General features: G+C 47.2%; 2 protein-coding genes across 4 annotated transcripts in view; one reads left to right on the forward strand and one right to left on the reverse strand.

The window, feature by feature from the left end:
* Positions 1-17,493, forward strand: part of tbce (tubulin folding cofactor E) — a 19,459-nt gene extending 1,966 nt beyond the window's left edge. Inside the window, exons 4-18 of one of the 2 annotated variants that reach the window (XM_079856492.1) lie at positions 1-116; positions 1,997-2,082; positions 5,898-5,997; positions 6,337-6,439; positions 6,508-6,584; positions 6,677-6,769; positions 7,152-7,216; positions 7,302-7,366; positions 7,463-7,615; positions 8,545-8,692; positions 9,449-9,517; positions 9,619-9,678; positions 14,807-14,898; positions 16,943-17,042; positions 17,385-17,478. The exon at positions 1-116 is cut by the window's left edge and continues 61 nt beyond it. In XM_079856492.1, the coding sequence (XP_079712618.1) occupies positions 1-116; positions 1,997-2,082; positions 5,898-5,997; positions 6,337-6,439; positions 6,508-6,584; positions 6,677-6,769; positions 7,152-7,216; positions 7,302-7,366; positions 7,463-7,615; positions 8,545-8,692; positions 9,449-9,517; positions 9,619-9,678; positions 14,807-14,898; positions 16,943-17,038 (1,323 nt within the window). In that variant the 3' untranslated portion in view covers positions 17,039-17,042; positions 17,385-17,478. Of the gene's footprint in view, positions 117-1,996; positions 2,083-5,897; positions 5,998-6,336; positions 6,440-6,507; positions 6,585-6,676; positions 6,770-7,151; positions 7,217-7,301; positions 7,367-7,462; positions 7,616-8,544; positions 8,693-9,448; positions 9,518-9,618; positions 9,679-14,806; positions 14,899-16,942 lie in introns of both variants that reach the window. The other variant, XM_079856491.1, reaches the window with a different exon arrangement.
* A 658-nt stretch (positions 17,494-18,151) lies between these two features.
* The window catches only part of LOC307149897 (nidogen-1-like), a 38,974-nt gene continuing 34,625 nt past the window's right edge, over positions 18,152-22,500 (reverse strand). For both annotated transcript variants that reach the window (XM_079856505.1, XM_079856504.1), the window contains exons 15-20: positions 21,975-22,101; positions 21,180-21,351; positions 20,949-21,106; positions 20,213-20,336; positions 19,157-19,269; positions 18,152-19,058 (exon numbers count right to left, since the gene is read on the reverse strand). In XM_079856505.1, the coding sequence (XP_079712631.1) occupies positions 19,048-19,058; positions 19,157-19,269; positions 20,213-20,336; positions 20,949-21,106; positions 21,180-21,351; positions 21,975-22,101 (705 nt within the window). In that variant the 3' untranslated portion in view covers positions 18,152-19,047. The remainder of the gene's footprint in view (positions 19,059-19,156; positions 19,270-20,212; positions 20,337-20,948; positions 21,107-21,179; positions 21,352-21,974; positions 22,102-22,500) is intronic.

Raw genomic sequence — 22,500 nt, forward strand, 5'->3', positions numbered from 1 at the left:
ACGGCTCTGAAGAGCCGCTATGAGGAGGAGCTGGAGGAGCCGACGGGAGAAGAGATGAAGATCTCCAGCAAGACCGTCCTGATGGTGGGATTCGAGCGCGTCCGGCTCAAGCAGAGGTGCTCCCACACACTGCTCCCACACACTGCTCCCACACACTGCCCCACACACTGCTCCCACACACTGCTCCCACACACTGATCCCACACACTGATCCCACACACCGCTCCCACACACTGATCCCACACACTGATCCCACACACCGCTCCCACACACCGATCCCACACACTGCTCCCACACACTGCTCCCACACACTGCTCCCACACACTGCTCCCACACACTGCTCCCACACACTGCTCCCACACACCGCTCCCACACACTGCTCCCACACACTGCTCCCACACACTGCTCCCACACACCGCTCCCACACACTGCTCCCACACACCGCTCCCACACACCGCTCCCACACACTGATCCCACACACTGATCCCACACACTGCTCCCACACACTGCTCCCACACACTGCTCCCACACACCGCTCCCACACACTGATCCCACACACTGATCCCACACACTGCTCCCACACACTGCTCCCACACACCGATCCCACACACCGCTCCCACACACCGCTCCCACACACCGCTCCCACACACTGATCCCACACACTGATCCCACACACTGCTCCCACACACTGCTCCCACACACTGCTCCCACACACTGCTCCCACACACCGCTCCCACACACTGATCCCACACACTGATCCCACACACTGATCCCACACACCGCTCCCACACACTGCTCCCACACACTGATCCCACACACTGATCCCACACACTGATCCCACACACTGATCCCACACACCGCTCCCACACACCGCTCCCACACACTGATCCCACACACCGCTCCCACACACTGATCCCACACACTGATCCCACACACTGCTCCCACACACTGCTCCCACACACCGATCCCACACACCGCTCCCACACACTGATCCCACACACTGATCCCACACACTGCTCCCACACACTGCTCCCACACACTGATCCCACACACTGATCCCACACACTGATCCCACACACTGATCCCACACACTGATCCCACACACTGATCCCACACACTGATCCCACACACTGATCCCACACACTGATCCCACACACCGCTCCCACACACTGCTCCCACACACTGATCCCACACACCGCTCCCACACACTGATCCCACACACTGATCCCACACACTGCTCCCACACACTGCTCCCACACACCGATCCCACACACCGCTCCCACACACTGATCCCACACACTGATCCCACACACTGCTCCCACACACTGCTCCCACACACTGATCCCACACACTGATCCCACACACTGATCCCACACACTGATCCCACACACTGATCCCACACACTGATCCCACACACTGATCCCACACACTGATCCCACACACTGATCCCACACACTGATCCCACACACTGCTCCCACACACTGCTCCCACACACTGCTCCCACACACCGATCCCACACACCGCTCCCACACACCGCTCCCACACACCGCTCCCACACACCGATCCCACACACTGATCCCACACACTGCTCCCACACACTGCTCCCACACACTGCTCCCACACACTGCTCCCACACACTGCTCCCACACACTGCTCCCACACACTGCTCCCACACACCGCTCCCACACACCGATCCCACACACTGATCCCACACACTGATCCCACACACCGCTCCCACACACCGCTCCCACACACTGATCCCACACACTGATCCCACACACTGATCCCACACACTGATCCCACACACTGATCCCACACACCGCTCCCACACACTGCTCCCACACACTGATCCCACACACTGATCCCACACACTGATCCCACACACTGATCCCACACACTGATCCCACACACTGATCCCACACACCGCTCCCACACACTGATCCACTGATCACACTGGTGTGTGATTTCTGACTCGGACTGAAGTGTGTGTTCTCCAGGCTGGATCAGCTGACTGAAGTGTCCCTGAGGAGATGTGAGGTGTCCGGCGCCGGCCCGCAGAACCAGATCCGGAACACCACGCCTCGTATCCTTACTCTCCCTCGGGAAGCACTGTCAGGGATTACTCTCCCCTCGGGAAGCACAGTCAGGGATTACTCTCCCCTCGGGAAGCACAGTCAGGGATTACTCTCCCCTCGGGAAGCACAGTCAGGGATTACTCTCCCCTCGGGAAGCACAGTCAGGGATTACTCTCCCCTCGGGAATCACAGTCAGGGATTACTCTCCCCTCGGGAAGCACAGTCAGGGATTACTCTCCCTCGGGAAGCACAGTCAGGGATTACTCTCCCTCGGGAAGCACAGTCAGGGATTACTCTCCCCTCGGGAAGCACAGTCAGGGATTCCTCTCCCTCGGGAAGCACAGTCAGGGATTCCTCTCCCCTCGGGAAGCACAGTCAGGGATTCCTCTCCCTCGGGAAGCACAGTCAGGGATTCCTCTCCCCTCGGGAAGCACAGTCAGGGATTACTCTCCCTCGGGAAGCACAGTCAGGGATTACTCTCCCTCGGGAAGCACAGTCAGGGATTACTCTCCCTCGGGAAGCACAGTCAGGGATTACTCTCCCTCGGGAAGCACAGTCAGGGATTCCTCTCCCTCGGGAAGCACAGTCAGGGATTCCTCTCCCCTCGGGAAGCACAGTCAGGGATTCCTCTCCCCTCGGGAAGCACAGTCAGGGATTCCTCTCCCCTCGGGAAGCACAGTCAGGGATTACTCTCCCTCGGGAAGCACAGTCAGGGATTACTCTCCCCTCGGGAAGCACAGTCAGGGATTTCTCTCCCTCAGGAAGCACAGTCAGGGATTCCTCTCCCTCGGGAAGCACAGTCAGGGATTACTCTCCCCTCGGGAAGCACAGTCAGGGATTACTCTCCCCTCGGGAAGCACAGTCAGGGATTACTCTCCCTCGGGAAGCACAGTCAGGGATTACTCTCCCTCGGGAAGCACAGTCAGGGATTACTCTCCCCTCGGGAAGCACAGTCAGGGATTACTCTCCCCTCGGGAAGCACAGTCAGGGATTACTCTCCCCTCGGGAAGCACAGTCAGGGATTACTCTCCCCTCGGGAAGCACACCCTCGGGAAGCACAGTCAGGGATTCCTCTCCCTCGGGAAGCACACCCTCGGGAAGCACAGGCAGGGATTCCTCTCCCTCGGGAAGCACAGTCAGGGATTACTCTCCCTCGGGAAGCACACCCTCGGGAAGCACAGTCAGGGATTACTCTCCCCTCGGGAAGCACACCCTCGGGAAGCACAGTCAGAGATTACTCTCCCTCGGGAAGCACAGTCAGGGATTACTCTCCCTCGGGAAGCACAGTCAGGGATTACTCTCCCCTCGGGAAGCACAGTCAGGGATTACTCTCCCTCGGGAAGCACAGTCAGGGATTACTCTCCCCTCGGGAAGCACAGTCAGGGATTACTCTCCCTCGGGAAGCACAGTCAGGGATTACTCTCCCTCGGGAAGCACAGTCAGGGATTCCTCTCCCCTCGGGAAGCACAGTCAGGGATTACTCTCCCTCGGGAAGCACAGTCAGGGATTACTCTCCCTCGGGAAGCACAGTCAGGGATTACTCTCCCTCGGGAAGCACAGTCAGGGATTACTCTCCCTCGGGAAGCACAGTCAGGGATTCCTCTCCCCTCGGGAAGCACAGTCAGGGATTCCTCTCCCCTCGGGAAGCACAGTCAGGGATTCCTCTCCCCTCGGGAAGCACAGTCAGGGATTACTCTCCCTCGGGAAGCACAGTCAGGGATTACTCTCCCCTCGGGAAGCACAGTCAGGGATTTCTCTCCCTCAGGAAGCACAGTCAGGGATTCCTCTCCCTCGGGAAGCACAGTCAGGGATTACTCTCCCCTCGGGAAGCACAGTCAGGGATTACTCTCCCCTCGGGAAGCACAGTCAGGGATTACTCTCCCTCGGGAAGCACAGTCAGGGATTACTCTCCCTCGGGAAGCACAGTCAGGGATTACTCTCCCCTCGGGAAGCACAGTCAGGGATTACTCTCCCCTCGGGAAGCACAGTCAGGGATTACTCTCCCCTCGGGAAGCACAGTCAGGGATTACTCTCCCCTCGGGAAGCACACCCTCGGGAAGCACAGTCAGGGATTCCTCTCCCTCGGGAAGCACACCCTCGGGAAGCACAGGCAGGGATTCCTCTCCCTCGGGAAGCACAGTCAGGGATTACTCTCCCTCGGGAAGCACACCCTCGGGAAGCACAGTCAGGGATTACTCTCCCCTCGGGAAGCACACCCTCGGGAAGCACAGTCAGAGATTACTCTCCCTCGGGAAGCACAGTCAGGGATTACTCTCCCTCGGGAAGCACAGTCAGGGATTACTCTCCCCTCGGGAAGCACAGTCAGGGATTACTCTCCCTCGGGAAGCACAGTCAGGGATTACTCTCCCCTCGGGAAGCACAGTCAGGGATTACTCTCCCTCGGGAAGCACAGTCAGGGATTACTCTCCCCTCGGGAAGCACAGTCAGGGATTACTCTCCCCTCGGGAAGCACAGTCAGGGATTACTCTCCCTCGGGAAGCACAGTCAGGGATTACTCTCCCCTCGGGAAGCACAGTCAGGGATTACTCTCCCTCGGGAAGCACAGTCAGGGATTACTCTCCCCTCGGGAAGCACAGTCAGGGATTACTCTCCCCTCGGGAAGCACAGTCAGGGATTACTCTCCCCTCGGGAAGCACAGTCAGGGATTACTCTCCCCTCGGGAAGCACAGTCAGGGATTACTCTCCCCTCGGGAAGCACAGTCAGGGATTACTCTCCCTCGGGAAGCACAGTCAGGGATTACTCTCCCCTCGGGAAGCACAGTCAGGGATTACTCTCCCCTCGGGAAGCACAGTCAGGGATTACTCTCCCTCGGGAAGCACAGTCAGGGATTCCTCTCCCTCGGGAAGCACAGTCAGGGATTCCTCTCCCTCGGGAAGCACAGTCAGGGATTCCTCTCCCTCGGGAAGCACAGTCAGGGATTCCTCTCCCCTCGGGAAGCACAGTCAGGGATTCCTCTCCCTCGGGAAGCACAGTCAGGGATTCCTCTCCCTCGGGAAGCACAGTCAGGGATTACTCTCCCCTCGGGAAGCACAGTCAGGGATTCCTCTCCCTCGGGAAGCACAGTCAGGGATTACTCTCCCTCGGGAAGCACAGTCAGGGATTACTCTCCCCTCGGGAAGCACAGTCAGGGATTACTCTCCCTCGGGAAGCACAGTCAGGGATTACTCTCCCCTCGGGAAGCACAGTCAGGGATTACTCTCCCCTCGGGAAGCACAGTCAGGGATTACTCTCCCCTCGGGAAGCACAGTCAGGGATTACTCTCCCTCGGGAAGCACAGTCAGGGATTCCTCTCCCTCGGGAAGCACAGTCAGGGATTCCTCTCCCTCGGGAAGCACAGTCAGGGATTCCTCTCCCTCGGGAAGCACAGTCAGGGATTCCTCTCCCTCGGGAAGCACAGTCAGGGATTACTCTCCCCTCGGGAAGCACAGTCAGGGATTCCTCTCCCTCGGGAAGCACAGTCAGGGATTACTCTCCCTCGGGAAGCACAGTCAGGGATCATTACAGTGACTTCTGATGTAGTTGAGCTGAACACTGTGTGTAGACCAATCAGATCCCACGGCAGTCCGTAACCATGTGACCTCACTCGCACTGATGAGTTATTAGCGGTGTTTCTCGGGTCTCGCTCGTCTGACACAGAGAGTCTCTCAGAGAGTAATAAGTAATTCAAAACTTTTTAGAGAGAGTAATTAGTACAGTAATCTAATGACACAGTTGAAGAGGTGATTAGTAACCGGTAATGGATTAGAGTAGCGCTCGGGTGGTCATGTGATCGGCGTGAGCTTCTTTAACAGCGTCTGCCAGATGTGGAGTCTCTGGATCTGTCGGGGAATCTGCTGAGCTCATGGGAGGATCTGGCGGCCATTACGGCTCAGCTGGAGTCTCTGCGGGAGCTGCAGATCAGGTGACCCGCACACACACACACACACACACACACACACACACTCCTCTCCGAAACTGAGCCGTATATCGAGTGAAACACTTCAGGAACACATGTGGGCGGGGCTTGATTGTGTCTGTGGGGAGTTGATTGGCTGGTTGGGTGGTTGTGGTTTGCTATTGGCTGATCTCATGTGAGTGACAGGTTATAGCCCCGCCCCCGTCATCAGAGAAGAGAAGAGATGCTGCAAGAGGAACTCATTCTGATTCAACATTATTAACGCGATGCTAATGATGTGCACCCATAAATCATTATAATGAACACTGGTTCCTGTAACATGAGCTCTTTAATTTCCTCCTCCAGTCACAACAGGCTGAGTTTCTCCAGTGACCCGAACCTCTTAAGCCCCGCCTTCTCCTGTCTGAGACTGCTGTCACTCAACAGCTGCGCACTCACCTGGACTCAGGTGAGTGAGTGTGTGTGTGTGTGTGTGTGTGTGTCAGCTGTGACCTCTGACCTCTGACCCCTGTGCAGGTTCTCCAGTGCGCCCCCATGTGGCCGCAGTTAGAGGAGCTTTATCTCTCTGATAACGACATCACAGAGTTAACGAGGTACGCATCATTCTCTCATCATGCTTTCCTTTATATATGACACTTCCATATATAAATCTGACTAATTATTAATGGTTATTATTATTTATCAGAGCTGATCATGTGCTGCAGAATCTCAGAGTTCTGGACCTATCAGACAACCCGATCCTGCAGGAGACGCTTCTGGAGCTCTCACACTTACCCTGGTGAGAACACCGCCACCGTGTGTGTGTGTGTGTGTGTGTGTGTGTGTGTGTGTGTGTGTGTGTGTGTGTGTGTGTGTGTGTGTGTGTGTGAGTGTGTGTGAGATGGTCATCAGATGTGTGTGTGTGTGTGTGTGTGTGTGGGTGTGAGTGTGTGTGTGTGTGTGTGTGTGTGTGTGTGTGTGTGTGTGTGTGTGTGAGATGGTCATCAGATGTGTGTGTGTGTGTGTGTGTGTGTGTGTGTGTGTGATGGTCATCAGATGTGTGTGTGTGTGTGTGTGTGTGTGTGTGTGTGATGGTCATCAGATGTGTGTGTGTGTGTGTGTGTGTGATGGTCATCAGATGTGTGTGTGTGTGTGTGTGTGTGTGTGTGTGTGATCTTCAGGTTGGAGAAGCTGAATCTGTCCGGCACGGGTTTCTCCGCGGTTCAGTTCAGTGACGCGTCAGCAGGTACAGCAGATCACATGACCGTGTGTGTGTGTGTGTGTAATGTGTGTGTGCATGTATGAGGGCTGATCTGTGTGTTGGTGTGAAGGCGACGAGACGACGGCGTTTCCGGCGCTGAAGACTCTGATATTAGACGACAACAACATCTCAGAGGTCAACACTCCACCTTTACTTTATCACGTCTGATGCTTATTTACTCTGATGAACAAACATGTTTTAATGTGTGTGTGTGTGTGTGTGTGTGTGTAGTGGTGTGTGGTGAACGAGCTGGAGAAGCTGCGTTCTCTTCTTCATCTGTCGTGTCGCAGGAATCCTCTGCTTCAGAAAGAGAAGAATCCAGAAACTGCTCGTCAGATCATCATCGCTCGACTGGGACGCCTGACACTGCTGGACATGAGACAGGTGTGTGTGTGTGTGTGAGTGTGTGTGTGTGAGTGTGAGTGAGTGTGTGTGAGTGTGTGAGTGAGTGAGTGAGTGAGTGTGTGTGTGAGTGAGTGAGTGAGTGTGTGCGTGCTCGTCAGATCATCATCGCTCGACTGGGACGCCTGACACTGCTGGACATGAGACAGGTGTGTGTGTGTGTGTGTGTGTGTGTGTGTGTGTGTGTGTGAGTGAGTGAGTGAGTGAGTGAGTGAGTGAGTGAGTGAGTGAGTGAGTGAGTGAGTGAGTGAGTGAGTGAGTGAGTGAGTGAGTGTGTGTGTGTGTGTGAGTGTTTGATGTTGAGTGTGTGTGTGTTCAGGTGCAGTGTGTGTGTTTGATGTTGAGAGTGTGTGTGTGTGTGTGTGTGTGTTCAGGTGCAGTGTGTGTGTTTGATGTTGTGTGTGTGTGTTCAGGTGCAGTGTGTGTGTTTGATGTTGTGTGTGTGTGTGTGTGTTCAGGTGCAGTGTGTGTGTTTGATGGTGTGTGTGTGTGTTCAGGTGCAGTGTGTGTGTTTGATGTTGTGTGTGTGTGTGTGTGTGTGTGTGTTTGATGTTGAGTGTGTGTGTGTTCAGGTGCAGTGTGTGTGTTTGATGTTGAGAGTGTGTGTGTGTGTGTGTGTGTGTGTTCAGGTGCAGTGTGTGTTTGATGGTGTGTGTGTGTGTGTGTGTGTGTGTGTGTTCAGGTGCAGTGTGTGTGTTTGATGTTGTGTGTGTGTGTGTGTGTGTGTGTTTGATGTTGAGTGTGTGTGTGTTCAGGTGCAGTGTGTGTGTTTGATGTTGAGAGTGTGTGTGTGTGTGTTCAGGTGCAGTGTGTGTGTTTGATGGTGTGTGTGTGTGTGTTCAGGTGCAGTGTGTGTGTTTGATGGTGTGTGTGTGTGTGTTTGATGGTGTGTGTGTGTGTGTGTGTTGCAGGTGCAGTGTGACGAGCGGAGGGGAGCGGAGCTGGATTACTGTAAGATGTTTGGGTCGGCGTGGCTTCGGGCCGGAGGTGTCAGTGACCCGGAGAAGCTGAACACACAGTTCCTGACGGATCACCCACGGTTCCTCACGCTCATACACAGTCAGTGTCGTGTTACACTACAGGTCCTGTCCACATGAGAACCCTGTGTGTGTGTGAACTCTCCCTAAGCTGCAGGCTCCGCCCACAGAGCAATCTGATTGGTTCCACTGTCACTTTTCAGTGGCGCTGGTTCCGGAAGTAAAACTTTTACTAAAAAGTAATTCAAAAATTAAACAAATCATTAAAATAATTTTTTTATAAAAATAAGCCATAAAAAAGTTAAATTAAAATAAATCAATAATTTTACAATAAAAAGTCAAAATAAAACGCCTAATAAAAATTTAATCATAAAAATGTAAAAAAAAAATAATTTAAAAATTAAACATTTAAAATAAAACTTTTAATAAAAAGTCATTAAAAAATTAAATGAATAATTTTAAAACAAAAACTATCAATAATTGGTGGAATCTTCTGCACAGCATCATGGGTAATGTAGTTTTTCATTGGGAATTCTGCTGTTAAACATGATTATTAAAATAATGCAGAGGCTGACCGATTCAACAGAAGCAAATCCCAGCGATTAACAAGCTCACAGCACGGCTGACTCTAAAGGTTTATGAGTTATCGTTAGAAAATAATATCCCAAAAGAGAAAAGAGTTAACTTCCGGAACCGACCGTTGCTTATTAAACACCAGAGACGATCTCACTGCTGTTCATGCGTTTCTGAACACTGTTTTCTTTCAGTGATGAGGAAAGACCCGCTGATGGTGTGTGTGTGTGTGTGTGTGTGTGTGTGTGTGTGTGTGTTTGTACAGAGTACGGCGCTCCAGACGAGGGCGAGCTCAGAGAACAGAAACCATTTGCACTAAAAAATCAGTTATTAAGTATGAATCTGCAGAACATGAATATGAATATGAATATGAATATGAATACAGAGCATCTCGAGCGTCAGATCCTGAACGTCTGTCACTGTCTCTGCTTTCAGCCGTAACCTTCGTGTGCCCAGAGGATTCTGGGAGAAAGCCCATCGAGAAGAAGCTGCCAGGTAAAGTGTGTGTGTGTGTGTGTGACACACACGTGTTGAGGGAAAGTAACTTTAATGCATTACTGAGTTCCTGTTTTCTCTCCTGGTTTGTTTTTATAACACAAAAGTTGTATTGTAAAGTGTAAAACTCTTTCACACCAGAAGTGGAGTAATAATCCTCAGACTGGCGGAAGCTAACCCTTCAGCTTCTGTTGTTCTGGAGTAAAGAACAGGAGGATGCAGGAGAAACAGTTTCACACCTCACAGATCTACACTCACCTAAAGGATTATTAGGAACACCATACTAATACTGTGTTTGACCCCCTTTCGCCTTCAGAACTGCCTTAATTCTACGTGGCATTGATTCAACAAGGTGCTGAAAGCATTCTTTAGAAATGTTGGCCCATATTGATAGGATAGCATCTTCAGTTGATGGAGATTTGTGGGATGCACATCCAGGGCACGAAGCTCCCGTTCCACCACATCCCAAAGATGCTCTATTGGGTTGAGATCTGGTGACTGTGGGGGCCATTTTAGTACAGTGAACTCATTGTCATGTTCAAGAAACCAATTTGAAATGATTCGAGCTTTGTGACATGGTGCATTATCCTGCTGGAAGTAGCCATCAGAGGATGGGTACATGGTGGTCATAAAGGGATGGACATGGTCAGAAACAATGCTCAGGTAGGCCGTGGCATTTAAACGATGCCCAATTGGCACTAAGGGGCCTAAAGTGTGCCAAGAAAACATCCCCCACACCATTACACCACCACCACCAGCCTGCACAGTGGTAACAAGGCATGATGGATCCATGTTCTCATTCTGTTTACGCCAAATTCTGACTCTACCATCTGAATGTCTCAACAGAAATCGAGACTCATCAGACCAGGCAACATTTTTCCAGTCTTCAACTGTCCAATTTTGGTGAGCTCGTGCAAATTGTAGCCTCTTTTTCCTATTTGTAGTGGAGATGAGTGGTACCCGGTGGGGTCTTCTGCTGTTGTAGCCCATCCGCCTCAAGGTTGTGCGTGTTGTGGCTTCACGAATGCTTTGCTGCATACCTCGGTTGTAACGAGTGGTTATTTCAGTCAAAGTTGCTCTTCTATCAGCTTGAATCAGTCGGCCCATTCTCCTCTGACCTCTAGCATCAACAAGGCATTTTCGCCCACAGGACTGCCGCATACTGGATGTTTTTCCCTTTTCACACCATTCTTTGTAAACCCTAGAAATGGTTGTGCGTGAAAATCCCAGTAACTGAGCAGATTGTGAAATACTCAGACCTGCCCGTCTGGCACCAACAACCATGCCACGCTCAAAATTGCTTAAATCACCTTTCTTTCCCATTCTGACATTCAGTTTGGAGTTCAGGAGATTGTCTTGACCAGGACCACACCCCTAAATTCACTGAAGCAACTGCCATGTGATTGGTTGATTAGATAATTGCATTAATGAGAAATTGAACAGGTGTTCCTAATAATCCTTTAGGTGAGTGTATAGTCTCTGCTCATGGTTTCAGTGAATCACCGAAGGCCAGAACACTGATCTATAACGGGAGACTAAACGCACAGGATTCTGATTCTGCATTCACTGATTTCATTCATTTTGAGGAATACTGAATGTTTTTGTGCAATTGAGATGCTCACATTTAGTCTAGAACTACAATAACATCATGTACACACACACACACACACACACGCCTCTGCACTTTTTTGTGAAAGTAATGCTTTACTTTTCTAGCCTACATCAGGATGTTAGGTCTGGCAACTCACCATTGTCAGGGCTCAATCGGAGGGGCGGGATAAGCGGCTGTCTTTCAGCGCTACAACCAACCAGAGCGTTTTCCCAACAGCGGAGATAGTTGATAGATTAAAGGTGCCCTAGAATTTGAAATTGAATTTATCTTGGCATAGTTAAATAACAAGAGTTCAGTACATGGACATGACATACAGTGAGTCTCAAACACCATTGTTTTCTCCTTCTTATTTAAATCTCGTTTGTGAAAAACACCCCTGAGAAACAGGCGAATCTCCACATAACACCGACTGTGACGCAACAGTCGGGATCATTAATATGTACGCCTCCAAACATTTGCATATGCCAGCCCATGTTCAAGGCCAGGCGGAACTCGAGCCGAATCATCGTCCGAATCATTTTTCCTCGAGAGACATCATGGCTTGCTAACGAGCGAGCGAAGCATGGCAGTCGCTCAGTGTTTGGATGTACAAATGAACACAAAGGTATTTTTTTAGTTTCTTCATCCGAGCCTCTGAAGAACCAGTGGGTTATGTGGATTACTGATGTGTAATTGTTCAAGTTCAGACAGATAATCTTTCTCTCAAAGTCGTTCAATACTGTTTATGCATCAGTAAATCAAGCCAGTGACTAAACGATCAACTTCACGTCGTTTCTCTTAGTAGGATAAAAATAATCTTACTTAAACTGTGATTAATATACAGATAGTGATCAAAGAACAATCCCTTTCCAGTTGCCCAAGCTGTCAATCACACAGCGCGAGTTTATCTGGACACTTGCCAATACTCGTTATGAAATCAATGACGCTGTTACGCTGCACAACGAAGCTCTTACTGTATGTTCATCATGTTTGCATTGGTGAAATCATTAGTGAGAGTGCAGAAACTGCGTTGCAATGATAAGATCTTCATTCACGCGATCAACAGGCTTACACTGAAGTCTCACAGCAGCCAATCACAGCAGTGGGCGTTTACACTGAAGTCTTACAGCGAATCACAGCAGTGGGCGTTTACACTGAAGTCTTACAGCGAATCACAGCAGTGGGCGTTTACACTGGAGTCTCACAGCAGTGGGCGTTTACACTGAAGTCTTACAGCGAATCACAGCAGTGGGCGTTTACACTGAAGTCTTACAGCGAATCACAGCAGTGGGCGTTTACACTGGAGTCTCACAGCAGCCAATCACAGCAGTGGGCGTTTACACTGAAGTCTCACAGCAGCCAATCACAGCAGTGGGCGTTTACACTGAAGTCTCACAGCAGCCAATCAAAGCAGTGGGCGTTTACACTGAAGTCTTACAGCGAATCACAGCAGTGGGCGTTTACACTGAAGTCTTACAGCGAATCACAGCAGTGGGCGTTTACACTGGAGTCTCACAGCAGTGGGCGTTTACACTGAAGTCTCACAGCAGCCAATCACAGCAGTGGGCGTTTACACTGAAGTCTCACAGCAGCCAATCACAGCAGTGGGCGTTTACACCGAAGTCTTACAGCGAATCACAGCAGTGGGCGTTTACACTGAAGTCTCACAGCAGCCAATCACAGCAGTGGGCGTTTACACTGAAGTCTCACAGCAGCCAATCACAGCAGTGGGCGTTTACACTGAAGTCTCACAGCAGCCAATCACAGCAGTGGGCGTTTACACTGAAGTCTTACAGCGAATCACAGCAGTGGGCGTTTACACTGAAGTCTCACAGCAGCCAATCACAGCAGTGGGCGTTTACACTGAAGTCTTACAGCGAATCACAGCAGTGGGTGTTTACACTGGAGTCTCACAGCAGCCAATCACAGCAGTGGGCGTTTACACTGAAGTCTCACAGCAGCCAATCACAGCAGTGGGCGTTTACACTGAAGTCTCACAGCAGCCAATCACAGCAGTGGGCGTTTACACTGAAGTCTCACAGCAGCCAATCACAGCAGTGGGCGTTTACACTGAAGTCTCACAGCAGCCAATCACAGCAGTGGGCGTTTACACTGAAGTCTTACAGCGAATCACAGCAGTGGGCGTTTACACTGAAGTCTCACAGCAGCCAATCACAGCAGTGGGCGTTTACACTGAAGTCTTACAGCGAATCACAGCAGTGGGCGTTTACACTGAAGTCTTACAGCGAATCACAGCAGTGGGCGTTTACACTGAAGTCTTACAGCGAATCACAGCAGTGGGCGTTTACACTGGAGTCTCACAGCAGCCAATCACAGCAGTGGGCGTTTACACTGGAGTCTCACAGCAGTGGGCGTTTACACTGGAGTCTCACAGCAGCCAATCAAAGCAGTGGGCGTTTACACTGAAGTCTTACAGCGAATCACAGCAGTGGGCGTTTACACTGGAGTCTCACAGCAGCCAATCAAAGCAGTGGGCGTTTACACTGAAGTCTTACAGCGAATCACAGCAGTGGGCGTTTACACTGGAGTCTCACAGCAGCCAATCACAGCAGTGGGCGTTTACACTGAAGTCTTACAGCGAATCACAGCAGTGGGCGTTTACACTGGAGTCTCACAGCAGCCAATCACAGCAGTGGGCGTTTACACTGGAGTCTCACACAAACACGCCCCTTCAAACAGAGCGTTCAAATCAGAGGCTAAAATCAGGCTAGGAAAAATGCCTTTTATTTCTAAATTATAACAAATTTTGATCTAAAAAACATACTAGCATTATAAGGGCACCCCAGGAAACATTCTAAAATACTAAAATAATAATAAACTTTTGCCGTATCTGGCCCGCAAAACTCCGAACACATCTTCCTGTTTTAAGAATGACTTCAGTGCCGTTCTTTGTTGTTTTCTCAGAGAAAAGCTTAACTCCCTGTCCTCCAGAGTCACGGGAAAAGCCGATTGGAAAGACCGCTGTTCGTCATCAGCCATTCTTTGTTTTCAAGTAGCAGGGAATTCACGCGGAACCGTCACAACTCATTATGTAAAGCCCGCCCACCGACTCTATACACGATGTGATTGGCCTGACTAGAGTTTGGTTTTTCCAGCTCGAAAGTCAATGGAGAGTTGCTAGACTGATGTTGCTGCCGCTAGGGTGCGTCTAGATTTCTAGGCTATTACTTTTCTAGTTACTTGAAAAAGTAATCTGATTACGCAACTTAAGTTACTTGTAATGAGTTACACGCAACACTACACGTGACACACACACGTCTGAAGTGTTTCTGTTCACACACGCACACACACAACACACACACACACTCACACACACACACCTGTCTGAAGTGTTTCTGTTCACACACACACACACACACACACACACACACACACACACACACCTGTCTGAAGTGTTTCTGTTCACACACACACACACACACACACACACACACACACCTGTCTGAAGTGTTTCTGTTCACACACACACACACACACACACACACACCTGTCTGAAGTGTTTCTGTGCTGTTTCAGAGTCCATGATCGTTCAGAAGGTGAAGGGGCTTCTACACCGACAGCTCAAACTCCCTGCAGTCCAACTGAAGCTCAGCTACACCTGCGCAAAGGTCACGACCCCAACCCTACTAGCTAATGCTAACCTCAGGCATCGCTAGCTAATGCTAACCTCAGGCATCGCTAGCTAATGCTAACCTCAGGCATCGCTAGCTAATGCTAACCTCAGGCATCGCTAGCTAATGCTAACCTCAGGCATCGCTAGCTAATGTTAACCTCGGGCATCGCTAGCTAATGTTAACCTCGGGCATCGCTAGCATCGCTAGCTAATGTTAACCTCGGGCATCGCTAGCTAATGTTAACCTCGGCATCGCTAGCTAATGATAACCTCAGGCATCGCTAGCTAATGATAACCTCAGGCATCGCTAGCTAATGTTAACCTCGGGCATCGCTAGCTAATGTTAACCTCGGGCATCGCTAGCTAATGTTAACCTCAGGCATCGCTAGCTAATGTTAACCTCGGGCATCGCTAGCTAATGCTAACCTCGGGCATTGCTAGCTAATGATAACCTCCGGCATCGCTAGCTAATGTTAACCTCGGGCATCGTTAGCTAATGCTAACCTCGGGCATTGCTAGCTAATGATAACCTCAGGCATCGCTAGCTAATGATAACCTCAGGCATCGCTAGCTAATGATAACCTCAGGCATCGCTAGCTAATGTTAACCTCGGGCATCGCTAGCATCGCTAGCTAATGTTAACCTCAGGCATCGCTAGCTAATGCTAACCTCGGGCATTGCTAGCTAATGATAACCTCAGGCATCGCTAGCTAATGATAACCTCAGGCATCGTTAGCTAATGTTAACCTCAGGCATCGCTAACTAATGTTAACCTTGGGCATCGCTAGCATCGCTAGCTAATGTTAACCTCGGGCATCGCTAGCTAATACTAACCTCGGGCATTGCTAGCTAATGATAACCTCGGGCATCGCTAGCTAATGCTAACCTCAGGCATCGCTAGCTAATGCTAACCTCTGGCATCGCTAGCTAATGCTAACCTCGGGCATCGCTAGCTAATGCTAACCTCGGGCATCGCTAGCTAATGCTAACCTCGTGCATCGCTAGCTAATGCTAACCTCGGGCATCGCTAGCTAATGCTAACCTCGGGCATCGCTAGCTAATGCTAACCTCGGGCATCGCTAGCTAATGCTAACCTCAGGCATCGTTAGCTAATACTAACCTCGGGCATCGCTAGTTAATGCTAACCTCAGGCATCGCTAGCTAATGTTAACCTCAGGCATCGCTAGCTAATGCTAACCTCAGGCATCGCTAGCTAATGCTAACCTCGGGCATCGCTAGCTAATGCTAACCTCGGGCATTGCTAGCTAATGATAACCTCAGGCATCGCTAGCTAATGATAACCTCAGGCATCGCTAGCTAATGATAACCTCAGGCATCGCTAGCTAATGATAACCTCAGGCATCGCTAGCTAATGTTAACCTCGGGCATCGCTAGCATCGCTAGCTAATGTTAACCTCGGGCATCGCTAGCTAATGCTAACCTCGGGCATTGCTAGCTAATGATAACCTCAGGCATCGCTAGCTAATGATAACCTCAGGCATCGTTAGCTAATGTTAACCTCAGGCATCGCTAACTAATGTTAACCTTGGGCATCGCTAGCATCGCTAGCTAATGTTAACCTCGGGCATCGCTAGCTAATGCTAACCTCGGGCATTGCTAGCTAATGATAACCTCGGGCATCGCTAGCTAATGCTAACCTCGGGCATCGCTAGCTAATGCTAACCTCGGGCATCGCTAGCTAATGCTAACCTCGGGCATCGCTAGCTAATGCTAACCTCGGGCATCGCTAGCTAATGCTAACCTCGGGCATCGCTAGCTAATGCTAACCTCGGGCATCGCTAGCTAATGCTAACCTCAGGCATCGTTAGCTAATACTAACCTCGGGCATCGCTAGCTAATGCTAACCTCAGGCATCGCTAGCTAATGTTAACCTCAGGCATCGCTAGCTAATGCTAACCTCAGGCATCGCTAGCTAATGCTAACCTCAGGCATCGCTAGCTAATGTTAACCTCAGGCATCGCTAGCTAATCATCTGAAGTACTGATTCGTTGTTTATGTTTGTGATGTCTGTCCTGTAGTTGGCGGGTCGAGAGATTGAGATCGACAACGATCTGAAGCCGCTGCAGTTTTACTCGGTGGAGGACGGCGACAGCATCCTGGTGCGCTGGAGCTGAGGAACCGCAGGGAATTCTGGGACGCTGGAGGCTTATACACTGAGATCTGAAGAGCTGAGCAGCGAAACGCAAGAACTCGCCTCTGTGTGTGTGTGTGTGTGTGTTAATATCATCACCAAACTCTATAAAGAGAAGAAACTCCTGAGTCTGAGATCCGTCAGTGTCCGTGCGGATCATCCCAGTCTCTCTCCAGCAGGTGGAGCTTCACAGGAGAACACACACACACACACACTCTCTCTCTCACACACACACACACACAAGCTCATGTATATATTCACTACCATGGCCTTGTTAATTTAATAAGTTCAGTATAGCACATTACTGAGTTTAAAAGTACACCTTTTTTCCATGTTACAGAAAGCGACTGTGAATTAATTAAAAGTGCTTAATTTTCATTATTCCAAAATGTCACAATTCCCAAAAAATTAATGCGTAATAAAAAAAAAGAAGTCTGCATATGTGTTTTCATTTTAAAATGATCATGATTCACAAAATTCAACTAAATATTAACCCTCTGTCTGCTAATGACTCTAATGGTTAATGCTAATGGTACTGCATCACTGAACGCTCATCTCTGGAGACACAACCTCAAATCTGGAACAACTGGTTTAGATTTATGCCTTTGACTTTCTCGCAGCTTTAGAGTAAAACGTGATTCGGAAAAAATATATTTTATACATGCATTTTTCATAAATGTAACTTTTACACGTTAAAAAGAGTTCAAGATTTACCACATTTTAAGTTGGAAAATTGATCAAAAAGTGAATTAATGGATTATAAATAAAGCATAAGTATAATTTAGTATCATAAAATCCCCTAAAATTGCAATACATTCATTAAAAAAAACATAATAATAATGGTATTTATAATTAAAATAAATAAATAAAAATTAAATAATAATTATTGACTCCGCAGCAGAAACAAGCTTCATTAATACACTGAATGATTGAGAAACTCAGATTAATTCTCCAGAATAATGTCATTTGTAAGTTGCCACGTTTAATGTGACGCTGAATTAATTTCTACAGCTTTAACAGACTTTATCCACAGAATCTTTCCTGTAATAAACTCATAATGCCCTGATATGAAGAGGAATAAAACACGAGGACTCAAACCTTTAGAAAACCTGTTTAATGGAACAGCTGTACACTCCCTCTGCCCTTCCCATCATGCAGTGCGGTGTGTAAACATGAGTGCGTCACATGATCGGCCCCGGACACCATCACATGACCGCCGGATATTTACAGTAACAAAAGGAAAAACTTTCTTTGGCATTTTTAAAAATCATCAAGATTAAAATACAATTGTAAATAATATTTCAGCTAATCAGAATGATTGCATGTAATATCCATCCCAGAATGCACCTCTCCTCACACAGTAAATGCATCCCGAGAGCCGGAGAAAAACTACAATAAAATCTATGATTCAGATTCACGTTTTCAAGTTGTGGTTTTAATATCTCAAGTTTGATCATCATTAAATTAAACACGTATAATGTAAATATCAGCATTATAGTAGCAGATATCATATCCAACTAATAATACCAACCAATAATTATTTTTGTTATTATAACTGATATGAGTGTTAATAATATACATATTTACTATTTCACCTTCTTTGTTTTGAAGTTTCACGATGAAGTAAAAAAACAGTTCAATCTTTACGATTCGATCCATTATTGAACAAAACACTCGTACAGTATTTATTAATCTCAGCTAATGTTGATTTGAACATTTACTGATGCATTATTAAAATCAAAAGCTGAACCTGTTAATAATATTTAATGGACTAACAATGTGTTGTTATTAAATAACACGAACAAAGATGAATAAATACTGTATTGCTCATTGTTAGTTTATGCATAAACTGATGTATTATTGTACAGTATAAATGTGCAGAAGATCTGGAGAAATATGAATCCTGATATCATCAGACTATTCTGATTAGCGATATGAATATATCCCGGTCTCTGGCGTCGGGAGAGTCGGCCCGGATCCGGCAAACCTCCGTCAGTTCCGGCCTGCGAACAACGACAGTCATGTGATCAGACCACAGTCACGTGACCCAGCAGTCCTGATGTCATCAGGCTCTTATCATGAGAACAATCTGAGCTCAGACCTGCAGGGCATTGTGGGTAAGTGACGGTGATGCCGTATGTGCGTGAGCGTCTCTGAGGAAGAAACTCCTCCACCTCCATCCCATCATGACGCTCCATAGCAACCACTGCTTCCCTAGCGACAAAACATCAACACACTGAATCATAATCAGTATTACTCAAATACTTCACATTTATTACAGTAAAACTCTTGTGAACGTCCATGTGTGATCGAAGCATTTTAACATTTTTTCTTTTTTTTTTTTCTTCATGGGAATGATATGAAACTTGGTAAAGGTTTTGGCACTTTCTGTGAGAACACGAAAAAAAAAAAATCATGTCTATGACTGGAACAGGTTTAATGGTCCTGATAACAATAGTCCCACTTGAGCTCCTCTGGCCAGAAATGACGCATTGGAAACGAATGAGTCGAGTTCCTCTAGTGGAAGCGTGTGGCACTGCAGCCGAACACACTCTCACTGAGAGATCATTCACTGAGATATCAAGATCACATGTGGGACACAACTTGTTTAGATTTATGGCTTTGATTTTCTAATTTTTCAAGTAAAACATGTTTTTTGAAAATATATATTTCATATAAATTGAAAATAGTATTTTTGCAAATTTTTCATAACAATAAACAAAATTCTGTAACTTTTTTTACTTTCATTCACTTATTAAACTTTTTCCACTTCAGCAATAATCTGCCAAGTGTCGTCTTTAAGAGATCAAACTTCAGTCTGTCGCTCTAAGCGTTCAAGATTTACCACAGTTTAAGATGGACATTTAATGTTCAGGTCTAAAAAGTGAATAAATGGATTATAAATACAGCAAAAATATAATTTAGTACCATAGAATACCCCTAAAAATTAAAAATATTAAATTAAAAACATTATCGAACTAAAATATAGTACATTTATTTCATTGATCAAAATGTTGGTAAAATAAAAAGAGCAGCAGAGGCTAACGGCTGTCATCTGTACTGTATATAACGGTTGATTCAGTGAACTCTCAGTGAGTCTTTTTGAGCGATTCATGAAAAGAACTGGTTCATAGGAGTCGTTTGTGAGTGAGTGAACCTTCTCCAGTCGGTGTAGTAAAGCTTCGTGCCGTAGGACACCATGGCGAACGGATACTGAATCCCTTCGGCCAGTTTCTTCCGGAGACCAGAGACCGGGTCCACACACTCCACTCGACGAGTGCCTGAAACACACACACACACACACACACACACACACACACACACACACACACACACACACACACACACACACACATGATTCATCTGAGAAACACAGCTGTAATAACACTGGATTCACAATCTAACGCTGAGCTGCGGATCAAATACAACACTGACTCATTTTAAAATGAAAACAATCAATATAAGACACTTAATAAAACATAATTCAATCATAAAAATGCCAAACAAAAATAAATAAATAATAGAAAAAACAATCAATCAAAATAAGCCACTCACTAAAAAATAATTAAAATCATAAAAATGTCAAATTAAAATAAATAAACAATTTTACAATAAAAAACTGTAATAATAAAACACCTAATACAAATTAAATCATAAAAATGTAAAAAAAAAATATATATATATATATTAATTAATTTATATAATATTTATTTAATAATAAAAAAAACTTTTTTTCAATATTTTTTTTAATAAATCATTCAAAGAAAACCGATAAAACTAATCCGCTTAGTAAAAATGACTAAAATCGTAAAAAAGTCAAAATTGAAAAAGAATAATTTTAATAAGTGTGCTAAACCCTCCGGAGCAGAGTTAGTCTGGAGAAGGAGTCTGACCTGCATCGGCCCAGCAGAGCTGCCGGGTCCGGGGGTCAAAGGTCAGTCCGTTGGGCAGCGAGAGCCCGTCCTGCACCAGAGCCGTTCTGCCGGACCCGTCCACACTGGAGCGCTCGATCTTCGGCCCGTCCCGGTCCCAGTCGGCCCAGTACAGGTGTCTGCAGGACGGGCAGAGTCAGCGCCAGTTCATCACACACACACACACACACACACCTGTGAGCTCACACGCACCCGTGGGCGGGGTCAGCGATGATTGGCCGAGGGTTGATGAGGTCACTGTCGAAGAGCACGCGGCGCTGACTGCCGTCTAACCGGGACGCCTCGATGCGGTCCAGAACCGAGTCGGTCCAGAACATGTTTCTGGACATGTGATCGATGGCGATTCCTTCAGGACTGCCCAGATCTGCTCACACACACACACACACACACACACACACACACATGATAATCATAAACATCTGAGTGACATCATATCAGACAAACATCAGCGCAGTCATGTCTGTTCGGCGAGCGCAGGGTTCCCGTGGACGAGAAGTATGACTGAAAATTCATCAAATCATGAAAAATGTCATTTTTAAAATAAAAAAAATCTAAATAAAACACTTACTAAAAATTATACAAATCAAAAATGTATAAATAAATATTTTTTAAGAATCTAAATAAAACACTTGCTAAAAAATATCACAATAAAAAAATTATAATTAAAATAAGTAATTTAATAAAAAATCTAAATAAAACACAAATAAATGTGTTAAAACATAAAGATGTACAGTTAAAATATTAATAAAGACGAATCAAAATAAGACCAAAAAATATATAAAATTGTCAAATAAAACATGAATCATTTAAAAATAAAAGCAGATAAAATGCTTACTAAAAAAAGATGAAATATTTTCTTTGTTTGCTGCATGTTAACTGTGAACATTCAAATGAAATGTGTAGTTGAATTATTGAAATATTAACTTGTAATCTCAGGGGGACGGACAGGGGTCAGTCAGATCATGTGACATGAGGACTGTAAAGCACCTCTGCTGATGATGACGCTGGTCTGGCCGCCCTTCATCTCGGCTCGACTGATGGACGGTTGAGTGATGTCAGACCAGTAGATCATCTGATCCACGCAGTCAAACGCCACAGCGATCACCACTCTGCCCTGAACACACACACACACACACACACACACACACACACACACACAACCAGGGACGTCAGAATCATCATTTATAACTGAACACCGTGCCCGTGTACTAAAGCTCTTCATGGTGAAAAATGGGTTAAAATGGAGCAAAATATGAAGAGAAGAATAAACATGTTCATAAAAGTAATGAAAAAATAAAGAAAAAGGAAAACAAACAGGCGGGCGTTCCAGATGCAGAATCCACACACTCGACACGATCATCTGGTGTTTATGAGTTCCTGTGGCTGGAATGTGTCGTTCTGACCTCTGACCTCTGACCCTAACACAATACACTTCACTCGCTTCCTAATATCTGAGCGTTTTTAAATCAAGAAACATTTCCTGGAGGAGAAGCATTACAGTTTATTAAGATAT

Source organism: Squalius cephalus (genome assembly GCF_949319135.1).
Source record: "Squalius cephalus genome assembly, chromosome: 22".
NCBI classification, from domain to species: Eukaryota; Metazoa; Chordata; class Actinopteri; order Cypriniformes; family Leuciscidae; genus Squalius; species Squalius cephalus.